This window comes from Dama dama, chromosome 8, assembly GCF_033118175.1.
Source record: "Dama dama isolate Ldn47 chromosome 8, ASM3311817v1, whole genome shotgun sequence".
Classification (NCBI taxonomy): domain Eukaryota; kingdom Metazoa; phylum Chordata; class Mammalia; order Artiodactyla; family Cervidae; genus Dama; species Dama dama.
Window position 1 is genome coordinate 3,166,473 of NC_083688.1, and position 22,988 is coordinate 3,189,460.

A 22,988-nucleotide genomic window follows, 5' to 3' on the forward strand; every position below is an offset into this window, starting at 1 on the left:
GCTCCTGGGAGGGGGCTGAGGCCCTCCTGGTCCCACTCAGGGTGCAGTTAACCATCTCCCTTGCACACCCTACCAGACTGCGTGGGGGCCATGCCTCTGTCTGCAGAGGTGGCTCAGCGCTGGGCCAGATCCCGTGCCTGCGGGCCGTGACCATCAGCATCAGGTCCCGGGAGTCTGTTAGAAGTGCATGTCCCCGCCCTACCCCAGACCTGCCGGTCGCCAGGTGAATCGTGTGCACATTGTGGTTTGAGATGTGCGGGCTCAGGGGGTCTTTAACCCTGACGATGGCTGGCTAGACAGTTTTCAGACCAGCTAGACTCTCAGGATACACGCGCTGCATAGTAAACATCTGAGCCTCGGGGTCGGGCAGGCAAAGTCTGAACCTCCGCTTCATTGCTTTCCAGCCTGTGTACAAGTTAACCGCTCTGAGCCTGGCATTCCGCATGCAAATGGGGAAATGATGCCTGCCTCCTCGGGCGTTCCGGGCACAGAATGCCCAGCACTCGGCAGGTGGTCAGTGGGTGGTCCCTGCTGTTGTTATCCAACCCCCTGGCCCTGGCAGAGGGCCAGGAAGGGCCACTTGTTCCCACTTTTTTACCCCCACCTTCCTCCTCCTCTTCAGCCCCAGCCCACAGCCCATGATCTATCCCTCCAACTCCTCCCTAGACTGCTGCCCTGCCCCTCCTGGGGGCACATGGGTAGCTGCTGGGTTCTCGCTCAAGATCAAGGATGGGCGTTCCCTACTGTGGGCTCCCTTGGGCCTAGAAGGGAACTGTCTGATGAGGACAGAACCAGTCCCTCTCCCGCTGCCTTCTGGCCTGCCCTGGGGTCAGTAAGGGAAGCGGGCATGGGCACTGGGACCATCCCTGGTGCAGGCAGGGGCCCTGGGGGAGGCAGGTGGACTCTGGCACAGGACTTGTGTCTTTCTTTTTTCTGACGGGGAGCTCTTGGTTCCCAAAGTTCACCCGCTTTAGGTTCCTTTTCACGCTGAGGTTTTTCTTCCTCCATCGCCTGCCTCCCTCCCATCTTCCCACCCAGTTCTATCCACCCCAACCCCAGGGGCCTCCACGGGTGGCCTGGCGCCCTCCGTAGTGCTAAGCAGACTCCCTTCTGGCCAGGCCACTGACTGTAGAGGGGCCACGGTGCTTGTCCGGGCTCCCTCTCTACCCCAGGCCTGCCCGGCGGGCCCCGGCGGGCGCCCGAGCTGAGGCAGTGACTGCGATGTGGACTGAACCTGCTTGAAGGGCCACTCGGGCTGGAGAAGCCGCTGGTGAAGTGGGAGGAGACTCCGGGTGCGGCGCCCCGTGTTCTGCCCGAGCTTGCTCTGGGACCTCAGCAACGTCCTTTCCTCTCTCGGGGCATCGGTCTTCCACGGGAGACATGAGCGTCTGGACCAACAGCAGCAGGGGCTCTGTGAACATGTGCTGAAGGAACGAACACACACCCCGCTGTGGACCAGTTCCGCTCCGGCACGCCCCGATTCTCTCCAGTCCCAGCTGCCTCCCCCGGGTCTGTCAGTCTTCTCTGCTGGGCTTCGGGTTCCCCGAATGCACAGCGCGGGAGGGGGAGCGTCTCTGGCTCGGTCACTCAGGGCAGAGGGAGGCCCAAGGAGGAAGGTTGCAGGGATGCACTCATGGGCCCTGGAGGTTAACTGGCTGGGTTTTGAGACTGATCACCTGTGTGAGCTCGGCAGCTTCCCTAAACGCTCTGGGCCTGACAGTGAAAATGAAGGCAATGCTAGTACCTACCTCACTGGGTTGTTATGAGGGTCAACTGAGACAATCCATGTAAAGCGCTCTGCACACGGTAAACACTTAATAAACGGTAGCGATTATTATTATATATTATGATCATCACACCTCTGTTCCTGCCATAGGATATCCTGTCCCCAAATCCTTCCTTCTGGTCCCAGGCCCAGTCTCTGTCCACACTGCCTGCCGATCCAGCGTTTGTTCACCCTGCTCTGGAACAATTATATTCAGGCCCCCATGTGGCATAACTTCAGGGGGGCGGGCCTTCATGTTACATGTTTCTGATGGCCGCTCCCGTGGCTGTGCAGGGCTCAGCCTGGATGGCTGCATGCGGCACATCCCATCGGATCTCCTAGGGGCAGAGAGGGTAAGCTGTCCGCTTCCCCCGGACCTGCTCTGCAGGTGCTTCCGCGGTGCCTGTGGGCTGGAGTACAGCCCCGGACAGCGGCTGGAGGGGCGGCCGGACACCAGGCTCTTGAGGCTGGAGAGCGTGGCAGGGTGGCTCCAGAGAGCTCCGGGCGGGCAATCAGACCCCCAGCACTGACCTGAAGCACAGGAGGCGCCCGGCCGGTTCAGCCCCAGGGCTCCGTACTGTGCTGGCTTGACTCTGCGGAGCTCTGGCCTCCATTCCTCGGGGAGGGGACAGTGTCTCCTTACAAGCCCCCCCTCTCCTTCCAGTACGAACGTCCTCAACTTAGCAAAGGCAGTGGCGGAGATTCCCCATCTCCAGAGCTCGTGGCGGGGCAGCTGGTGGAGTGGGGTAAGAGAGTGCTCCATGTAGGGGTCTGGGACTCTCCTGGGGTCAGACCAGCCCTGGGCAGGGCCCCTGGGTCTCACTGGCACAGTCAGGGCAGCCCAGTGGGCTGGCGCCCAGGCCGTGGCTGCAGAGAGGGGGGCTCTCAGCAGGGCTGGTAGCAGCAGGAAGGGGGGCCCCTTCAGACTGGTCCAGTCCTGCTGGCACTTGGGCTTGGCTGAGGTCAGGGGGTGTGGCTGCTTTGGGGGTGTCTCTGGACATGGGACCCTGGGTTTGCCCATCCTGATTGGTGGTCTGATCTGATGAAGAGGTGGCTGCCGCCCGGCGGGATTCCTCTGGGGGCAGGCTGCCTGGGGCCAGCAAGAGCCCCTTCTCGTCCCAGCTGGGCTTGGTGCGGATGCCCACGGCCTTCAGGATGACGTCCATCTGCCTGGCGTAGTCCAAGTGGCCACTGACCTGCAGGAAGGCAGGAAGTGAGCACCGCAGAGCCCAGACCTCCCAGGACCCCTGGGCCCCTCCCTGTGTCGTCAGCCAAGCCACCGCCAACACCGTAACTCCAACCCTCAATGATTCTCCAATCCAGAGTGAGTGGGAAGCCTCTGGGTTCAAGGCTGCTCTAGAATTTATTAAATAAAAATAAATGAAGCTTGAGAAGACTCTAGAGAGTCCCTTGGACAGCAGGGAGATCAAACCAGTCCATCCTAAAGAAAACCAACCCTGAATATTCATTGGAAGGAATGATGCTGAAGCTCCAATACTTTGGCCACCTGATTTGAAGAGCCAACTCACTGGAAAAGACTCTGATGCTGGGAAAGATTGAAGGCAGGAGAAGAACGGGTGGCAGAGGATGAGACGATTGGATGGCATCACTGACTCAATGGACATGAGTTTGAGCAAGTTCCACGAGTTGGTGATGGACTTGGAGGCCTGGTGTGCCGCGGTCCACAAACAGACATGACTAGGTGACTGAACAACAAAAGGAAGCTTCTCTACAGAGTCTGGGTCCTGTGGGGGCAGGAAAGACCCTCCTGACAGAAGTCTGGAGTGGAAGTCCCCATTCTCTGCCTGCAGCTTTAGGTTACAGTGGGAGGGCTCTGTGGCTCACCAGCTGAGGGATCATGGCCAAGGCCTGTATCCCTCTGCCCTCCACTTGCCTCCGCTGTAAAGTGGGGACAGTGACCAGAGGGCTGCTCTGAAGGTTCCCCCAGGAACAGTTCTGAAATCGAAGATAGAGCTACGGCTGGAAAGACTGCAAGATGCTTTCCACAGTTCACTCTCCTCCTTCCCCTTGGTCATAAGAACAACATGTGATAGCTGGGCATATTCTCCAGCCTCCCTGGCCGGTGAGTGTACTGTGGTGATGCGCTCTGGCCTATGAGATGAAGCACAGCATTATTCGGTGCTCCTTGGAAGTCTCTTTAAAAGGGGGAGTGGCTCTGCTTTCTCCCTATGTCCTCTTTCCTGCTGGCTGGAATGCAGACGGGATGGCCAGGGCTCCAGCAGCCATCGTGAGCCACGTAAGGATGGTAGAGTAGCAAGACAGAGAATTTTGGCCCCTGAAGGCTGTGGCGCCTCTACACCAGCCCTGAAATGCCTCTTCTGGCCTTTTCCTCTGTGGCAGCATCACCTCTTGTGTGTTTCATCTGGGCCTCTATATGGACAGAATCTTACACAAGGGTCAAGAAGTAACTGCTCCCTTCCTGACAGAAGAGACTTCTCTGTTTTTGTATTGGGATATTGTCAGCGAAAAACAGGGGTGTAACAGGAGTGCCGATGCCTAACCGTGATGATGGACAACACCTGATACACAGTGGGTCCTTAATACATTGGAGGAAATACATTTATTGGCTATACGCCTTTGACGGGTATTGGCTGCTAACTGCAGATGAAGCAACTGAGGCAGAGAGATAAAGGGACCCGCCCAGGGTCACACAGATGTCAGAGCTGGGCTCTGAATCCATTCTCTCTTCATGGAAAATCAAGTGTGTGGTGGGGAAGACCTTAAAAATCATTCTCGTTTTACAGATGAAAGAAGAGAAGCCCAGAGAGGGGCGGTGGTTTGCTTAAGGACAGGCAGCATGTGACAAGCGCAGCTATGTGCGGTGGTTGAGAAGCTGAATGTGGAAGCTGCTTCGCTCAAATCTTCTCCCTGAAACAGAGCCTCACGCTCTCCCCAGCCAGCTTAGGGGGCCTGCTTTAGTGCCAAAGGCAAGCACAAGACTGAAGAGGAAGGTTTTTGTTTAAGAAGAAGACAGGAAAACAGAGGGGGAGGCTTACTGGGAAAACCTGAAGAAACTACACAAAGGCTCGGCTGGTAGCATCAGCGTTTCCATTCGAATCACAAGTCACAGTGGGTTATTCCAATGACTTTTCAAGAACACAAAAGACAATTCCCCATACAGTTTTGTTATTTTCTCATAATAACCAGAACCTGCCTACTTCTTGCTCTTTTCTGTACAACTGCTTTTGAAGACCGTTCAGTGAAAACACACACATGCATACACACAGAAGAGGCCTCTCAGATCCCTGGGTTCAGGGTGGAGGTCGAGGTAGGGAGGCATCCTTTCCTAGAGGGTGGACATTAGTGGCTGCATGGTGCTAGGAAGCACCTAAGTTTGGAGTCAGAGAAATCGGGGTTCTAGACTTGGCTCTGTCTCTTACTAGTAACGAGGTGAGTCTGTACAATGTTCTGAATACCAGCTCCTCTATCAGTAAAAATGTCATGGAGGAGGGTCCATGATACCTCACACCTTGAATATCTGCTCAAAGAGTTTAAGAGCCTGAGACTTTGCAGGAACTATTCTGCTCCATATATGACCCAAAACACTTTTAAAAAAGGGACATTACCCAGTTAGAGTTAGTGACACCCATCTCATGGGAGTGGTGGGAAGAAATAACGCAAACCATAAGGCGCAGCTCCTGGTACACAGTCGGTACGCCATAAATACTAGTTCCTTTAGTTTTCTCGGAAGGAGAGACAGAAGGTAGGGAGTTAGCTGGGCTGATCCATTTGGGAACCCAAAATGGCTGCTGAAGCTCAAGCCATCACATCTGAATTCCAGCCAGCAGAAACCTGGACCCAGAGGGATAAACAAGGATGTTTATCCTCCTTATACCTTTTCAATGTTGGCAAAGGGCTGGTACTAGGGCTGAGTGGAGGCAGGCAGGACAGGAAGGAAAGGAGGTATTTGTGGCCACAGCCAATGCCAGATAGAAATTCCACTGTGCAACTGCCCCAGAATGCACAGCTCTGGCCTTTCTTGGCCACAGGTTGGTCCAGGCCTCAGCCAACCCTGGCCCCTGAGCTGCTATTCTGCAAAGACAGGGAGGGAGAAAGAACTGGCTAAGTTCCAATTTTACAGGGCGCCGGGGGCACAGGAGAGCAGAAGTGAGGTGGGTGGGAAAAGACTCTTCTGAGCAGCAGAATATTCTGCTGTGGCTGACGCTGGATAAAGTTTTCAGGACTTCCCTGGTGGTCCAGTGGCTGAGACTCCGCACTCCCAATGCAGCGGGCCCGGGTTCAATCCCTGCTCAGAGAAATAGATCCCACATGCCACAGATAAAAAATCCGGCATGCCACAGCCAAGATGGAAGACCCCGGGTGCTGCAATTAAGACTCGGAGCAGCAGAAAGACAAGGTTGCGGTCCAAGACCGCCTCCCTGGCCACCTTGACTGAGGTGTTCCTCCTGCCTGGAGACGCCTGAATGTCCCTGGGGTTGCGAAGCCAGGGGGCCTTCCCACGCTGGTTAGGGACCCTCTCAGGGGCTCCCCTGTGACAACACTCACAACATGCCATCATTCTCATCTGCCGGCTTCGGTCCGTGTTCTGATAGACTGTGTGGGGGAGGGCAGGAGCCGACACCCCACATCCAGCCCTGAACCTTGTAGATGCTCAGGCTTATCCACGTGGGGTGAGGGGGCCTCAGGGCTTCCTGCTTCCTGCCTTGAGAGACACCTCGACTTCCCAAACCAAAGCTGCTGCCATCTGCCCAACCATTTCCAAGACTATCAGACCCCTTGGGGGCGCCTTTACCTCTCAGGCCTCAGTTTCCTCTTCTGTAAAATGGGGCTAATAAAGATACATACATCATGTGGGCTGGTTGTGAGGACTCAATGAGATAATCCACGTCACAGGCTCAATGGCTGAGGGCTGGAGGTCACTGACAAGAAGCCACAGAAATGTGTGAACACAGGCAGCATGAACGCAGTGGTTAAGAGTTCCAGCTCGAGGTAGGTTCTGGGTTCACCTGGCTCTGCTACTCACACGCAGCATGCCCTCCTGCAGCCTCAGTTTCTGTACCTGTACAGTTCAGTTCAGTCGCTCAGTTGTGTCCGGCTCTTTGCGACCCCATGGACTGCAGCACGCCAGCCTTCCCTGTCCATCACCAACTCCTGGAGTTTACTCAAAACTCAAGTCCATTGAGTCAGTGATGCCATCCAGCCACCTCATGCTCTGTTGTCCCCTTCTCCTTCTGCCCTTAATCTTTCCCAGCATCAGGGTCTTTTCCAAGGAGTCAGTTCTCCACATTAGGTGGCCAAAATATTGGATTTTCAGATTCAGCATTAGTCCTTCCAATGAATATTCAGGACTGATTTCCTTTAGGATGGACTGGTTGGATCTCCTTACAGTCCAAGGGACTCTCAAGAGTCTTCTTTAGCACCACGGTTCAGAAGCATCAATTCTTCAGTGCTCAGCTTTCTTTATAGTCCAACTCTCATATCCATATGTGACTACTGGAAAAACCATAGCTTTGACTAGACGGACCTTTGTTGGCAAAGTAATGTCTCTGCTTTTTAATATGCTGTCTAGGTTGGTCATAGCTTTTCGTCCAAGGAGCAAGCCTCTTTTAATTTCATGGCTGCAGTCACCACCTGCAGTGATTTTAGAACCCAAGAACATAAAGTCTCTCACTGTTTCCATTGTTTCCCCATCTATTTGCCATGAAGTGATGGGACCAGATGCCATGATCTTTGTTTTCTGAATGTTGAGTTTTAAGCCAACTTTTTCACTCTCCTCTTTCACTTTCATCAAGAGGCTCTTTAGCTCCTTTTTGCTTTCTGCCATAAGGGTGGTATCATCTGCATATCTGAGGTTATTGATGTTTCTCCTGGCAATCTTGATTCCAGCTTGTGCTTCTTCCAGCCCAGCATGTCACATGATGTACTTTGCATATAAGTTAAATAAGCAGGGTGACAATATACAGCCTTGACATACTCCTTTTCCAATTTGGAACCAGTCTGTTGTTCCATGTCTGGTTCTAACTGTTGCTTCTTGACTTGCATACAGATTTCTCAGGAGACAGGTAAGGTGGTCTGGTATTTCCATCTCTTGAAGAGTTTTCCACAGTTTGCTGTGATCTACACAGTCAAAGGCTTTGGCATAATCAATAAACAGAAGTAGATGTTTTTCTGGAACTCTCTTGCTTTTTCTATGATGCAACAGATGTTGGCAATTTGATCTCCGGTTCTTCTGGCTTTTCTAAATCCAGCTTGAACAACTGGAATTTCATGGTTCACATACTGTTGAAGCCTGGCTTGGAGAATTTTGAGCACTACTTTGTTAGCGTGTGAGATGAGTGCAATTGTGCGGTAGTTTGAGCATTTTTTGGGATTGCCCTTCTTTGGGATTGGAATGAAAACTGACCTTTTCCAATCTTGTGGCCACTGCTGCATTTTCCAAATTTGCTGGTAAACTGAGGGCAGCACTTTCACAGCATTATCTTTTAGGATTTGAAATAGCTCAACTGGAATTTCATCACCTCCACTAGCTTTGTTCATAGTGATGCTTCCTAAGGCTCAGTTGACTTTGCATTCCAGGATGCCTGGCTCTAGGTGAGTGATTGTGGTTAGCTGGGTCATGAAGATCTTTTTTGTACAGTTCTTCTGTGTATTCTTGCCGCCTCTTCTTAATAACTTCTGCTTCTGTCAGGTCCATATCATTTCTGTCCTTTGTTGAGCCCATCTTTGCATGAAATGTTCCCTTGGTATCTCTAATTTTTTTGAAGAGATCTCTAGTCTTTCCCACCCTATTGTTTTCCTCTATTTCTTTGCATTGATACCTGTACAATGGGGTTATTAATCCTATTTCACTGGGCAGCTATGGGGATCAGTGACATAAGGTCTGCATCCCAGGCAGAGCAGTGTCTGGCGTGCTGGAGGTTGTTACTATTGCTGAGTGTCTATCCTTGTGCCCTGGTGCCTCGGTTGGTAAAGAATCTGCCTGCAAAGCAGAAGACCTGGCTTCGATCCCTGGGTTGGGAAGATCTGCTGGAGAAGGAAGTGGCAACCCACTCCAGTATTCTTGCCTGGGCAATCCCATGGACACAAGAGCCTGGCGGGCTACAGTCCAGGGGTCACAAAGAGTTGGATACGACTTAGTGACTAAACCACCGCCATTTTGTGCCAAGCCCTATGCTAAGTCCTAGAAGTCAACTGGCATTTCTTCTGGGACACCAAGATTCCAGAAACCCTTGACTGGGTCTCTGCCCCATAAGAAGCCTCATGAGGTAGTCCCTGGGGAGGCAGAAGCCCCCCACTTGCTACAATGCAGTCCCCACACAGGAGAGGCTGCAAGAGCGTCAGGCGGCCTGGCCTCTGCCTGCTTCATTCCCTAGAGATGCCCTCTGTCTCAGACAGAGCCTGACTCCAGCTCACCTCTGCTCAGGCTTGTCCTGAGGTCAGGAGCCTCTGCAGACCAGGTCTGTGTCACGTGACTGCCGCTGGGCTGACGCAGAGGGCTGTGCCCACGTGGGTCCTTAGGTCTCAGCCCTGAGCACGGGGTCGGCACTGCTTGCCAACATCAGCCATGAGGACTCTGCTGCCAGCAACCTCTCCTCCAGCAAGAATTTTCAAGGAAAATAGGAGGGCGGCACGAAGGCAAGCTAATTACCTCTAATTACCCAGAGGAGGAAAGCACTGCTTTCTGTGATGCGTCCTAATGCGATAAAGAGCTATTATTAGGCAGGAGCTGGGAGGCTGCCATGAAGGCATCTGAGCCTGGAGAGGAATCTCTGCAGCTGCTGGTCTCAGGGGCAGAAGTGAAGGTGGAGACGGGGGCAGGGGAGGCGAGAACTAGCGTTAAACGCGGGCCTCCTGCTCACCAAGCATCACGCACGCGCCCTGGAAGGCAAGGGGTAGCCCTTGTCTCCAGGATGCGGCACCTGAGGCACAGAGAGGTTAAGCCACCGGCCTAAGGTCACACAGCCAGCATAGCAGCAGCAGAGGCCGAATTCGGAGCCAGGCCTCTCTGGCATCAAGGGCAGTGCTCTTCCCACTAAACCCCATTCGGATGCTTCCCAGGGCAGAATCGGCCTCTTTCAAGGGCTCTGTAGCATTTCAAGGAAATTTTCATTGAAACGGAAATTTCAGCCATGCTTTTTCACATTTGGTTCCTGTGGCAGAGGGAGACCCCTGGCGTGGTGGGGCATCCCGTCAAACAGGACAGAGACCCCTGGACGCGGGCCAGGGGGTATCAGAGTCTGGCGGTCTCCTGGTCTGGTTGGCCAAGCTCTCCTCACTCCCCCAGGAAGGTGGATCGCACAGACTCCGGACCCGGTTTCAGAGACCGGATCTACTCTCCAGTTCTGTGAGTCTCTCATCTCAAGCCTTGCTCAGTCATGTCTGACTCAGCATAGCCTGCCAGGCTCCTGTGTCCACGGAATTCTCCAGGCAAGAATACTGGAGTGAGTTGTCATTCCTGACTGCAGGGAATATTTCCATCCCAGGGATTGAACCTGGGTCTCCTGCATTGCTGGCAGATTCTTTACGGTCTGAGTCGCCAGGGGAGCCCATTGTCTTAAGCCTCAGTTTTCCGGTCTGTGACTTGGGGATGCCCACATCCTACTCAACGGGATTCCTGTGAGGTTGATATCGCATGAAGCAAGTCTCTCAGGGGTAAAGATGATCTAAAGAGACGACTTTAGGGGTTGACGCTCCTGTCTGCCCTGGGGCGACTGCCTCCCGAACTAGGAGTGATCAGTGTCATGGGTGGATGAGTCTAAAAACTCTTCTAATTCTTGGACCGACATCCGCATCCAAAGCTGCCAGTTAGGAAGACACGGGGCTGATTCACTTGCCTTGCTCTGGTGGGTCAGCACTTGTGAGCCAGGGCCCTGGGAATCTGGGGGAGTGAAGATATGAGCCAGGCCAAGTTGGCCCCCGCGAGATGGTGGCAGCCGGGTGAGAGACACAGGGGTCCTCAGGGCAAGGTCATGGCCCATGAGCTTCGGGGCTGGCAGTGCCTGATAACGTTCTAGTTTTGTTTTTGTGCCAGAACCTCCCTTCAGTCCTCAGTTCCGCTTTAACAAACATGCAACCAGGGACTTCCCTGGCGGGTCCAGTGGTTAAGACGTCACCTTCCAGTGCAGTGGCTGTGGGTTCGACCCCTGGTCAGGGAGCCAAGATCCCACGTGCCTTGCAGCCAAAAAACCAAAAGCATAAAACAGAAGTAACACTGTAACAGATTTAACAAAGACTTTAAAAATTGTCCACATTAAAAAAAAAAAATCTTTAAAAAGCAAATTAAAAAAACCCCCAAACCTCATGCAACCTGGTGTGAGCTGTGCTGGTGGGGGTCAGGGTGCCTGGCTTCCCCCACCATGAGGTACAGCGTGTGTGTGTGTGTGTGTGTGTGTGTGTGTGTGTGTGTGTGTTGGGGGGTGTTGGGCCAGGCTGGCTTCCCCCACCATGAGGTACAGCGTGTGTGTGTGTGTGTGTGTGTGTGTGTGTTGGGCCAGGCTGCTGCTGAAGCTGAAGGGAGGAGCCAAGGTCGTCCAGGGTACCCCTCCCCAGGGGAGTTTTCAGATGCCCAGGGAGGGGCCTGGTCTGCCTGCTTTCAGACAGGGTGATGTGGCTGGCTCAAACCACGCTCATGCAGTACCTGGGGCAACTGGTTTATGCTTGGGAAATGCTTGGCAGTTGATAAATGGCAGCCGGCAGTGCAGTAACTGGAAACTGAAGCTCCCGTTCTCGCGGGACTTCCCCTGGAGGAGTTTGCTCGAGGATGTAACTGCAGCCCACGACCCTCCCCTTCCTGGCAGCCGGCGGCTCTCCCACTGGCTTCAGACTGGGCTCGAGTCCTGCTCCGCCGTGTTCTGCCGTGTGACCCCGGGCACGGCCTCAGCCTCTCAAAGCCTCAGTGAGCCCATCTGTCCAGTGGGCATATGGACGCTGCAAAAGGCTCAGGGCAGAGCTGGGCATCATGTCGGTACATGAAGCTACTATTAACTCTAGGTAGTGGGGGGACGAGGTTCCTTCAAGCCTGAAAAATGGATCTAGAAACCCAGATTAGGTTTGTGTGGCTGCTGGTGTGGGCCCCCCCTCCACATTTCCCAGCAAGAATGCTTTGGACCGTCTGCCCTGCTTAGTCTGAGATGTGGAAGAGTCCTTGGGGAGTGTGTTTAATATGCAGACGTGCAGGCTCCACACCTAGAGATTGATGGAGGAGGTCTGGGCCTCAGGGCTCTGGGATCCGCATTTTAAATAAACTCTCCAGATGAGTCTGAGGTCAGGGGCCTTGGGACACACTCTGCCTTCCAATGCAGGGGGTGTGGGCTCAGTATCTGGCGGGAGAGCCAACATCCTACATCCCTTGCAGCCAAAAATCCAAAAACATCAAACAGAAGCAATACTGTCACAAATTAAACACCTTCCTAGCTCCCTATCCCAAGGTTTTGTGGTGTGTGCTAAAGTCATTTCAGTCGTGTCTGACTCTGTGCAACGCTATGGACTGTAGCCTGCCAGGCTCCTCTGTCCATGGGATTCTCCAGGCAAGGATACTAGAGGCGTTTGCCACGCCCTCCTCCAGAGGATCTTCCCGACCCAGGGATCGAACCCACATATCTTACTTCTCTTGCACGGGCAGGCGGGTTCTTTACCACTAGTGGCACCTGGGAAGCCCACTCCACGGTTTCACAGCCTGGCAGGCAGGCGCTTCTCTTCTGGTCCAGCCTGAATGCTTCCACCTGTGCTCTCTGGTTGTTCTGGTTACTTTCCGGAGAAACAGACTGTCCTGACTAGTAATCCAGGCTCGGGGAGTGAGTGAGGGCCGTGGGAGGAGGAGTTGGGGGAGGAGTGGAAAGAGGGCAGTGATGTAGGGGCGAGAACATGGGCTTGGCAGGTTCAAATCCAGGTTATCAGTTGTATGATGGGAACTTTCCTAAGCCTCAGTTTCCTAATCTGTGAAATGGGGATAATGATGCCTGGCCCTGAGACCATGTGCAGGTTAGAGAGGATGTGTGCCAAGGGCCAGGGGCATTGCCCTGGCACAGGGATGGTGCCTGTGAACCGGAGTTACCTCTTCCCAAGTGAGTTCTGACAATCTCTCTCGTCTGGGGTGGACCGGGCCGGGGCCGGTGTCCCTGGGACGTGGGTCGCTGGGCTGGAGTAAGATGTGCGCCCTCCCCAACCCCCACAGTCGGCCCCAGGGGTCACGGGGGTACTCACCACCGAGGACAGGTCCACGTTCTCCACCCTCCTGTCCTGCAGCAGCACAGGCTGCAGGCCGGCCACGTGGAGCCGCACGGAGGACGTGCGGTAGACGAAGCTCAGCAGCCAGTCCGCCCTGCGGGGGGAGAGGACGCGGTGAGACGGGGTGGACATCAGCCTCAGGAGGGCCCGGCCGGGCCCCAGTGAGCCTGGCGGGGTGGGCGCTTCCGCGGGAAACCGGGGCTCCCTGCGCCCAGGGAGGGCGGGGGCAGCTGCAGGCACCGATGCTTTGGGAGCAGCGCCCGGCCTGGCAGCTCTGGGGAAGCCGCTTGGTTCCCTGCCGGCTCCCCCGGGGCAGAGAACAGCGCTGACAAGCAACAGACAGTTATCTGCTGAGTGGATGAACGCGGGAACTGCATGCCGTTCTCCAGAAATCGGCACGAGGCTGGGAGGGACGCTCTCGGCTGGCTGTGGGCTTCCAGTTCCCCGGGGTGGCTGAGCCGGGGCTCCCGGGGAGATCAAAGAGAGGCAGCAGGACATCTGTCTTGGGGAGAGGACCACGGGGGTCTAGGACACATGCTCTGCAGGCTGGGACTCTGGGTGTGGGGGCCCCCCTCCACCTGTCTGTGAACGGGAGGGACTGAGACAGGCCCGGCCTGCAGCCTCCCGCCCTCAGCCGCTAGGAGGCCAGGGTGACCCCCAGGTGGGTCACAGCCCTGCAACACTCCTCCTCCGCTCTTGGGGTGCTGTGAACCCCGCGCTCTGTACCCCATCACTCCTAGCCAGACATCCGCCCTGCACTCCGGAGAGAGGATAACCCCGGACCCGCTGCAGCCCGATTCTCCAGGTACACCGAGCCGTGTCCACAGAAGGCCTGGTCTACAGGGTCCATGGGTCAGCGTTCCCCTGCGAGCCCCTGTGCCCTGTCTGGGGTGAAGCTGGGCCCTGTCCCCCAGCAGGTCCATGCGTGTGGACACTTCTGTTCCCCCTCGGCCTCCAGGACTGGAACTCTACTTAGCACATCAGGCTGTCTTTTGTCCAGATAGTCTGACCCTGGTTTGCAGGGTCCCCCGAGTCCATTATTTTTGTGCGCTTGTTTGAAAGCAGGGCTCTTCCTCCCTGCCATGTGGGGCTGGTCAGCTGAGAGTCAGAGCTCCCTGCCCTGCCTGTCTGACCACAGGCGAGGCCCCAGAGCTGTCAGGACCCACGGTGTGGCGGGCTCTCTAGGCTCCTTGGTAGTTTTGACCCTTCGGGGTCTCTGACCACATGGGTGCCTGTGTGGTTACCACCCGGGATACCCCTGGAAGGACTGGGTCCAGAGTTGAGGGGCTCTCAACAGACCCTTGGGCTTCCTAGGTGGCGCTAGTGGTAAAGAACCCACGTCCCAGTGCAGGAGACATAAAGAGACGTGGGACCGATCCCTGGGTCAGGAAGATCCCCTGGAGGAGGGCATGGCCACCCACTCCAGTATTAGTGCCTGGAGACTCCCAAGGACAGAGGGGCCTGGTGGGCTACAGTTCATGGGGTCACAAAGAGTCGGACACGCCTGAGTGACTTGGCACACTCGCATGCAGGCAACAGACCCTCCTGCTGTGTCCCCGCCACCCCCTGACTCCATCGTCTGAATCACCTGCCAGGTCCCTCAAGCAGAAGCCAGCAGGACCACGTCCCAGGTCCCCCTTCCCCGCCACGGCCACCGATCACTGAATCCCCCCGCCCCGCTCCCCCAGGACCTTCTGCTCCAGCTCTGAAATCAGGCAGCCCCTCCCCTTCCTTAAACTCTCACCCGACCACGGCCCTGTCCTCTCAGAAGCTGACCTTGACTCCCACTGCCCACCAGCTTTCTTTTCTAGAAAGCTCCTTAACTCCCCCCAGAGAGCAATGCTTGCACATCCCAATGGTTAGCCTCATACTGAAGGCCCAAGAGAGTGTCCCTCAGAATGATGGCTAATGGGAGGAGGGAGTCTGATCCTAGTTGTTCTATCAACTAACCATGAGACACGTGCATCAAACACAGGGTGTGGGGAGGCCCCTGAAATGGTTCTGACATGGAAAGTCATAAACGAGAGACTTGCCTGGGGAACAGTGGGTGAGAACCACCTGCCAGTGTAGGGGACATGGGTTAGACCCCTGGTCTGGGGAGACCCCACATGCTGTGGAGCAACTGAGCCCGAGCACCACAGTACTGAGCATGAGCACCACGGTACTGAGCCCGAGCGCCACAGTACTGAGCCCGAGCACTACAGTACTGAGTCTGAGCACCACAGTACTGAGCCCGAGCACCACAGTACTGAGTCTGAGCACCACAGTACTGAGTCCGGGTGCCTGGAGCCCGTGCTCCCCGACAAGAGAGGCCACCGCAGTGAGAAGCCTGTGCCTCGCAACTAGAGGGTGGTCCCCACTCACCCCAACTGGAGAAAGCCCGTGCCTGGCAACAAAGACCCAGGGCAACCAAAAAGATAAAACAGAAAGAAGGTCATAAAGGGGCAAGGTCAGCGTCGTTCCTGCCCACGGTCCCTCTTAACTATGACCACACTCTACTTAACGATATTAACTGCACTTGTTTATACACATGTATGGATGATCCAAGGACAGAGGAGCCTGGCGGGCTACAGTCCACTGGGTCCCAAGAGTTGGACGTGACTTAGCGATGAAACAACGACAACAGACAGGGCAAGATCATGTGTTAGACGGTTCCACAGCCTTGAAACTGTGCTGAATGAAACCAGCGCTTTTGTTTTTTTCTGTGGTGTTTGCAGAGGCCTGCCAGACCCTCTGCACTTGGCGTCAGCCCCCGCCTGGGACCGCACGGAGCTAGTCCTGCCCTCTCAGCCACCGGCTGTGTGACCTCGGGCAAGCTGCTTGACCCCTCTGAGCCTTGTCTCGTCACTGTGAGTTACCTCGTGGGGAGGGCAGGAGTGTGCCCAGAAAGGGCGCACTGTGCACCCAGCACTCACACACGATGGGTGCAATGACACCCCTCGCTCTGGGCCCTCGCAGGCACCCTGGCCTCTCTTGCTGGGCCTACTCCTTCCGGCTCTGACGGGCTCCTAGCCACCCCTTCACCCTGAGCCTGCACGCGCCCCCTACCCGAGCCCTGCGACCGGACATCAGTGGCTGCCGTCCCTCCGGGCCTGCCACGCGCTCCCCTCACGGTGTCTGTCACATGCTCTGTGGGCCCGTCCCTCGGCCTTCTCCTTTCCTGGGCAGAGAGCTCGTTGAGGGCGGGACCGGGCCCTGGACCTGCATCCTGCCTCCCGAGTGGAGTCGTGAACCCCCTGGGGGGTGGGGAGCCCAGCAAGCCAGGCCTTCGTGGCCTCAGGGCTCCAGGCCAGGCGGACACACGGATCACACAGCTGGCCTCTGACTGGCACCCCGGGACCTGGGGAAGGCCGTGCCCTGGGTCCTCACAGGCCTGGAGCCACCCGTGGGCAGGGGTGCCCCCTCCCGCCACCCGCTCCTTCGAACATCAGCCCCTCCCACACGGCGCTGGAGCAGAGACCACGCGGGGAGCGCCCTGGAGCGGAGAATGAAACCCTCTCACTGCAGATGCCCCGGGGGCCAGGGAGGCGGGCTGACCTGAGTTCACATCCTGGCTCTGCTGTGCGGCCGTGGCATCTGACCCTCCCTGAGCTTCAGGTTCCTTGCAGCAGCACCACTCAGCCCGGTTGGCTTCCCGGGAGTGTGTGCAAGCAGGCGAAGAACTTCCAAGTTTCATTAATGTACGTTATAAATTTATAAATGTATATAGCTTGGTAGCTTTGGCCTGAAGCTCCCCTCACCCCCTCACTCACTCTCCATCTTAAGTAAGTTCACTGCAACTAGAGAGTCCTTGGGGGCCAAGAACGTGAATGCCTGGCTGGAGCTTAATTTAATCAAGAAACTACAGTCATTGTTTTGGTCTGGACATTCCTCCCCTCTTCTCTCCTTCTTCCTCTTCCTCCTCCTTTTTTCTCTCTGGAGAGATGGCTCAGGATCTCACAAAATAATGGAAACCCAAGCTTATTAGCCTCAGGTTCTCAACAGAACAGATGGGTTTAATAAGATTTTGCTGCTTTCATATTGCACACACGCAACTTTAATTCTTTCCCTTTGCTGTTTATGAAACACACCAAAAAAAAAAAAAAAAAAATCGTGTGCTGTGAATATGCCCATGTTGCTTACTGGGCACCTACAAACTGCCAGTCCTCATTCTACATAATCTCATTTAATCTTCCCAGAACTCCTGTGCAGGACGGCCTCTTATTCCCATTGTACAGGTAGGAATACTGAGCTTCAGGTTTGTTTGTCCAAAGCCATCTGAGAGGTGAAGGATGGAGCCGAGATTTTAACCAGGGACTGTTTGACATCAATATTGTGTCCATTCTTTTTCTTTTCTTATTTCTTAAACTGTCCTTACTGAAAAGCCTCTCTTATAAATATATATAAAAGCCTCTTTTATTAAGAAAGGTATACATATATACACATATGGAACTAAATCACTTTGCTATATACCCGAAAGTAATGCAAGACTGCAAGTCAACTATGTGTCAAGGGAAACAAGCCTCTTTTTTGAGCCCTCCTTCCAAGCCCTGTGCACTCTTCAGGGGCAGCCACTGCTATTCATGTCTCATGGTCCCTCAGGACCTCCCTGTTCATTTCCAGACATACAGATACATATATGCACACACAGAAACTTCTTCTTTTGAAAGTGGGTCAACAGAATGTATTGTTGCACTTGCTTTTTTAAAAATAAATTATGCCCCTTTTTGTGGTCATTTAGGTCACTGGGTCGCTTTTAATTTTTAATTATAAATGAAGCTGCAAGGATCCCCTTTGTGCATCCGTCTCTGTGCATGTGAGTATCTATTTATGCAGGATCACAGAAGCCAGAATCTCTGGGATCAGAAGACTGGCATATTAAAAATTTGGATAGATATTGCCAATTACCCCCAAAAAGGATTTGCTAAATTCAACTACCACCAACAGCATATAACAGTGCCCATTTCACCACATCTTCACCAACCCTGATTGTTTTTCATGTTTCAGATGTTCGATGATGTGATAGATGATAAATAGTATTTTACTTACTTTAGTTTGCATATATTTCATTAATAATGAGGTTGGATATCTTTTCAAAAGTTTATTGACTGCATTTATCCCATGTTTATGTGTAGATATCTTTTAGCCATTTTCTCTTTTTTCTTTTTTAATTTTTTTGGCCACACCATGTGGCATGTGGGATTTTAAGTATCCCAGTCAGGGACTGAACCCATGCTCCCTGCACTGGGAGTGAGGAGTCTTACCACTGGATGGCCAGAGATGTATCTGGCCATTTTCTAATTAGTTTTTTTTTTTTTTTTGATTTGATTGAGCTCTTTACATATTATGGCCCTTTATCTTTGTGTCTTTGTTCTTTCTACCATATTCTGATTCTAAGAACTCAGCTTAGAATAGGAGTGATAGGGTTTGGGGGAGAATGGATACATGTGTATGTGTGGCTGAGTCGTTCGTTGTTTACCTGAAACTACCAAAACAGTTTGTTCATCGGCTATACCCCAATACAAGATAAAAAGTTTAAAGTTTGAAAAGAAGAAAGAATATGAACGATAAAGCTATACTAATTGGTTGAACTCTGGGGTCCAGGTTAATGCCCTCTATCCATGGCTAAAGATCATCTTGATCTTTAGCTCTGGACATAGGCTAAGTTATCAAACTGATAAAGACTTTGCAGATCTGTTCTATTCAGTTGCAGGTTCCACTTGGGATGGTTGGGCTTAGATCAAAACTAAAGTTAACTGGCCTTGTGACTTAACTTCTCTGAGCCTCAGTTTTCTCACTTGTAAAATGGAATCAATAATACGAATCCCTTAGGGTTTTGGGGTAGGCTCTTCCCTTCCTCCCCAGTGTCTAGGGCACCACCTTGGCTGAAGCCCCTCAAGTCCTTCTCAAATCCCCGGCCAGGATGCCTCCTTTTCAGCCCCACAGCCATCAGCCTTTGTAGCCCTCAGCTCTTGCGGGAGGATCTGCCGTATGCTGTGGGTGCTGGGACCCCAAGGCTGCCATCCCTGCCCCGAGACATTGTTCTGAAAGCCTGGACAATCCCCACTCCCTTCCTACCAAATAATGCACATGAGGGACTTCCCTGGTGGTCTAGTGGGTTAAGAATCAGCCTTTTGATGCAGGGGACATGGGTTCGATCCCTGGTCAGAGCGAGGATCCCACATGCCACGGGGCAACTAAGCCCGCGTGCTGCAACTACTGAGCTCATGCACCATGACAAGAGAAGATTGCACACCGCAACGAAGACCCAGTGCCGCCAGAAAATAACAAATACAGCACACAATGCCTCATCAGCCAGCATTACAGACCTCCCGCTTGGGCCTCACTCTGTGCTTCTCAGCCTCAGCCCACTCACCCACACACCTCTTGCCCCAGATCACGTGACCAGCCTGGCCTCCCGAATCATCCTATAAACTGTCCCCAGACACCTGGGGACACTAGGTGCTCAGTCAGGGTTGTCACCTCCCCAGGAGCACGAGGTCTGGACAGACCTGCAGTAGCCATTGACGATCCTTCCAGAAACCACCTTCCGGAACGGCTCCCACTGCTTGGCTTCTCCATCCACAGGCGCGCCCAGCAGGACGACGTCCTCAACGATCCCTTGGCAATCTGGAGAGAGACCCCAGAAAAGGTCGTCAGCGCCCCTGGCCACAGCGGGTCCTGCGAGGGACTGTCCAACAGTGGTGGAAGAGATGGATATCACACCCACAGGCACACACATATGCACTCACTGCTGTTCAGCCGTGTCCGACAATTTGCCGTCCCATGGGCTGCAGCAGGCCAGGCTTCCCTGTCCTTGCAGGCGCAAACACATTCATGCATACAAACACGCAAACGCACACACATACTGCGGCTTCTGTTCACCGAGTTTCAGGCCCTGGGTCAAGCCCGCTGGTGCCTGATCTAGTCCTACAAAGCCCACACACCGAAACTCCCGAGCCTGTGCCCCACAGCAAGGGAAGACTGCCACAACCAGGACCCAGCGCAGCCAAAAAGTAATGAATGAATAATAAAGCACGCATCATCCCCGTTTCAGAGTGAAGGAAAACCAAAGACATTTTCAGCATCACATAGCCAGTGAGTAGCACAGTCCAAGTGGGGACCCACGTCTATTTCCAACATCTGTGAAGCTCACGACTGACCGTGGACTCAGATGGAGTGTTTCCCTTTAGAAGGGACTCGTGGTCCCTGGCTCATTGCATGTGCCAGGCAGGAGATACCACAGCCTCCCTCTGCAACAGGTCCCTGGGGGTCTGTACGGCCTGGCGGTAAGGCGGGAGTGCAGAGGAGAGGGGGGCGAAAGGGTCCCGGGACGTGGAGTGGACGCATCGGCACTGACCTAGCGGTCCAGGGTATTTCAGGCAAGGGCTCCCTGCAGTGCAGCCCGTGGATGAGGGCTGGCCCGTGGCTGTCCATCCTCTAAGTATAGATCAGAGAAGCAGTGTCTCTTTGATCTCCCTGCAGACTGGAAACCCACAGCTCACCCAGGGGCGTGTGAACCGCACTTTGAGAGGCGCCACTCTCCACCCCGAGACAGCTGTAGGTTCCTTCTGGCCTCGTCTCACTTGTTCATGTGCCTCCTCCTCTAACCTCTGGGTTCAGGGAGGGCGGGGCTCCGGCTTGCCTTAGTCACAGTTGTATGGCACAGTGCCTGGTCTATCCTCGGGGTTCAGAGGGTATGAATGAAAGAGTGGGTGAACACACAGCCATCCCCCGGGACAGCCAGTATCTGCACTTTGTAGTTGCAAAGCTCTGGGTTCAAATCCCAGCTTAGTGACTTCTGAGCTAGGTCACTTAATAAGGCTTAGTGGCTCTAAGCCTACTAGTGGCTTCTCTGAGCCTACAGTGGCTATGATACTGCCCTGAGGGTCTCTGGACTGCAAGGAGATCCAACTAGTCCATCCTAAAGGAGATCAGTCCTGAATATTCACGGGAAGGACTGATGCTGAAGCTGAAGCTCCGATACTTTGGCCACCTGATGCAAAGAACCGACTCACTGGAAAAGACCCTGATGCTGGAAAAGACTGAAGGTGGGAGGGGAAGGGCATGACAGAGGATGAGATGGTTGGATGGCATCACCAACTCAATGGACATGAGTTTGAGTAAACTCTGGGAGCTGGCGATGGACAGGGAGGACTGGCGTGCTGCAGGCCATGAGGTTGCAAAGAGTCGGACACGACTGAGCAACTGAACTGAACTGAGGGTCTTTATGGGGATGAAGTCATGGTGGGAAAAACCCGGGACAGAGAATGCACAGCGGAAGCTGGCGGGCCTCCTGCCTGCCTTGCGCCCCCACCTCCCAGCACGTAGCTCCTTCTTAGAGTCCTGAGCACCCCTACACTTGGGGAGTTACCTGCTCTGTGTTATTCTTGGGGAGTGGGCCCCAGAGGGACAACTCAGCCAGCCCCGCCTGTCTCCTACTGAGAGACACAGGGCAGGTGCTTCCCCTTCCTGGGCGCCCGTTTCTAACAGAGTGCGTGTTTTCCATTTGAGCTGCGTGTCAGAGTTTGAGCAACGGGTTCCAGGCTAATGGGAGTCTGAGAACCCCTGTGCTCCTCTGGCTCTGACAGATAAGATTCCCTGGCACAGAATCCTGACGTCACTCCCTGGCTTCCAGGGAGAGGATAATCTGGCAGAAAGATGAAACTTCAGGAAGCTGGCGGTTTGTGTTGAATGGTGAGGATGACTCAGATACTCTTCCACGTAAGGGCTATTTCAGGGGCTTGGGTTTCCAGCGAGGCTGCAGATTTTATTCTGAACCCTGCTCTTGGCTGATGAGGAAACACGGGGTCTCAGAGGGGAGGGGGTGTGCCGAAGGCCACATGGGCAGTGAGAACACAGCTGAGCCCAGAACCCAGCGCGGGGAGCTGCCAGGCCCTGGGCTCCCCTCCAGCAGCAGCAACCCAGAGCACAGCGATCGCGGGGGGTTATCATCGCCCCCACACTGCCAACCGCTGTGGGCCGAGGACCAACGGCGGAGCTCTGCGCTCTCTGGGCGCCCGCCGCTCAGGGCACCTGCCCGCTGAATCTTCATCTCAGGAGCTCTGCTGCCCCGGGGGCCATCACCTGGCAGGCTGGGACCCCTTGTGGCCAGCAAGCAGGGGGATTGCGGCATTCCCCACCAGGTCGCCTAGGGCGACCAGGATGCCGTGACTCCCATCCGACAGCTGTGACGACTGCAAAGAGGTAGCTGCCTTTTGCTGAACTGAGACTAGCAGCTGAAACTCATAAAACAGTTCAGAACACAGTCAAATCCAGCCAGGGTGGGCAGCAAGCTGGAGACATATTTATGTATCTCTGAAGCCACAGTCAGCTTCCAGTCTTGTTTTCGCTGACTTTTAAAGAGCTTCTCCATCTTTGGCTGCAAAGAATATAATCAGTCTGATTTTGGTGTTGACCATCTGGTGATGTCCACATGTAGAGTCTTCTCCTGTGTTGGTGGAAGAGGGTGTTTGCTATGACCAGTGCGTTCTCTTGGCAAAACTGTATTAGCCTTTGCCCTGCTTCATTCTGTACTCCAAGGCCAAATTTGCCTGTTACTCAATGTATTTCTTGACTTCCTACTTTTGCATTCCAGTCCCCTATAGTGAAAAGGACATCTTTTTTGGGTGTTAGTTCTAGAAGGTCTTGTAGGTCTTCATAGCACTGTTCAACTTCAGCCTCTTCAGCGTTACTGGTCGGGGCATAGACTTGAATTACCGTGATATTGAATGGTTTGCCTTGGAAATGGACAGAGATCATTCTGTTGTTTTTGAGATTGTATCCAAGTACTGTATTTTGGACTCTTTTGTTGACTATGATGGCTATTGCATTTCTTCTAAGGGATTCTTGCCCACAGTAGTAGAGATAATGGTCATCTGAGTTAAATTCACCCATTCCAGTCCATCTTAGTTTGCTGATTCCTAAAATGTCGATGTTTACTCTTGCCATCTCCTATTTGATCACTTCCAATTTGCCTTGATTCATGGACCTACCATTCCAGGTTCCTATGCAATATTGCTCTTTACAGCATCAG

The 22,988-nt window shown here is 54.0% G+C and overlaps 1 protein-coding gene across 4 annotated transcripts in view; it reads right to left on the reverse strand.

Annotated features, from left to right (window-relative positions):
- Window positions 1–1,814: 1,814 nt before the first annotated feature.
- The window catches only part of TMCO4 (transmembrane and coiled-coil domains 4), a 112,199-nt gene continuing 91,025 nt past the window's right edge, over window positions 1,815–22,988 (reverse strand). For all 4 annotated transcript variants that reach the window (XM_061148061.1, XM_061148059.1, XM_061148062.1 and 1 more), the window contains 3 exons: window positions 19,465–19,582; window positions 12,950–13,067; window positions 1,815–2,961 (listed from right to left, as the gene is read on the reverse strand). In XM_061148061.1, the coding sequence (XP_061004044.1) occupies window positions 2,554–2,961; window positions 12,950–13,067; window positions 19,465–19,582 (644 nt within the window). In that variant the 3' untranslated portion in view covers window positions 1,815–2,553. The remainder of the gene's footprint in view (window positions 2,962–12,949; window positions 13,068–19,464; window positions 19,583–22,988) is intronic.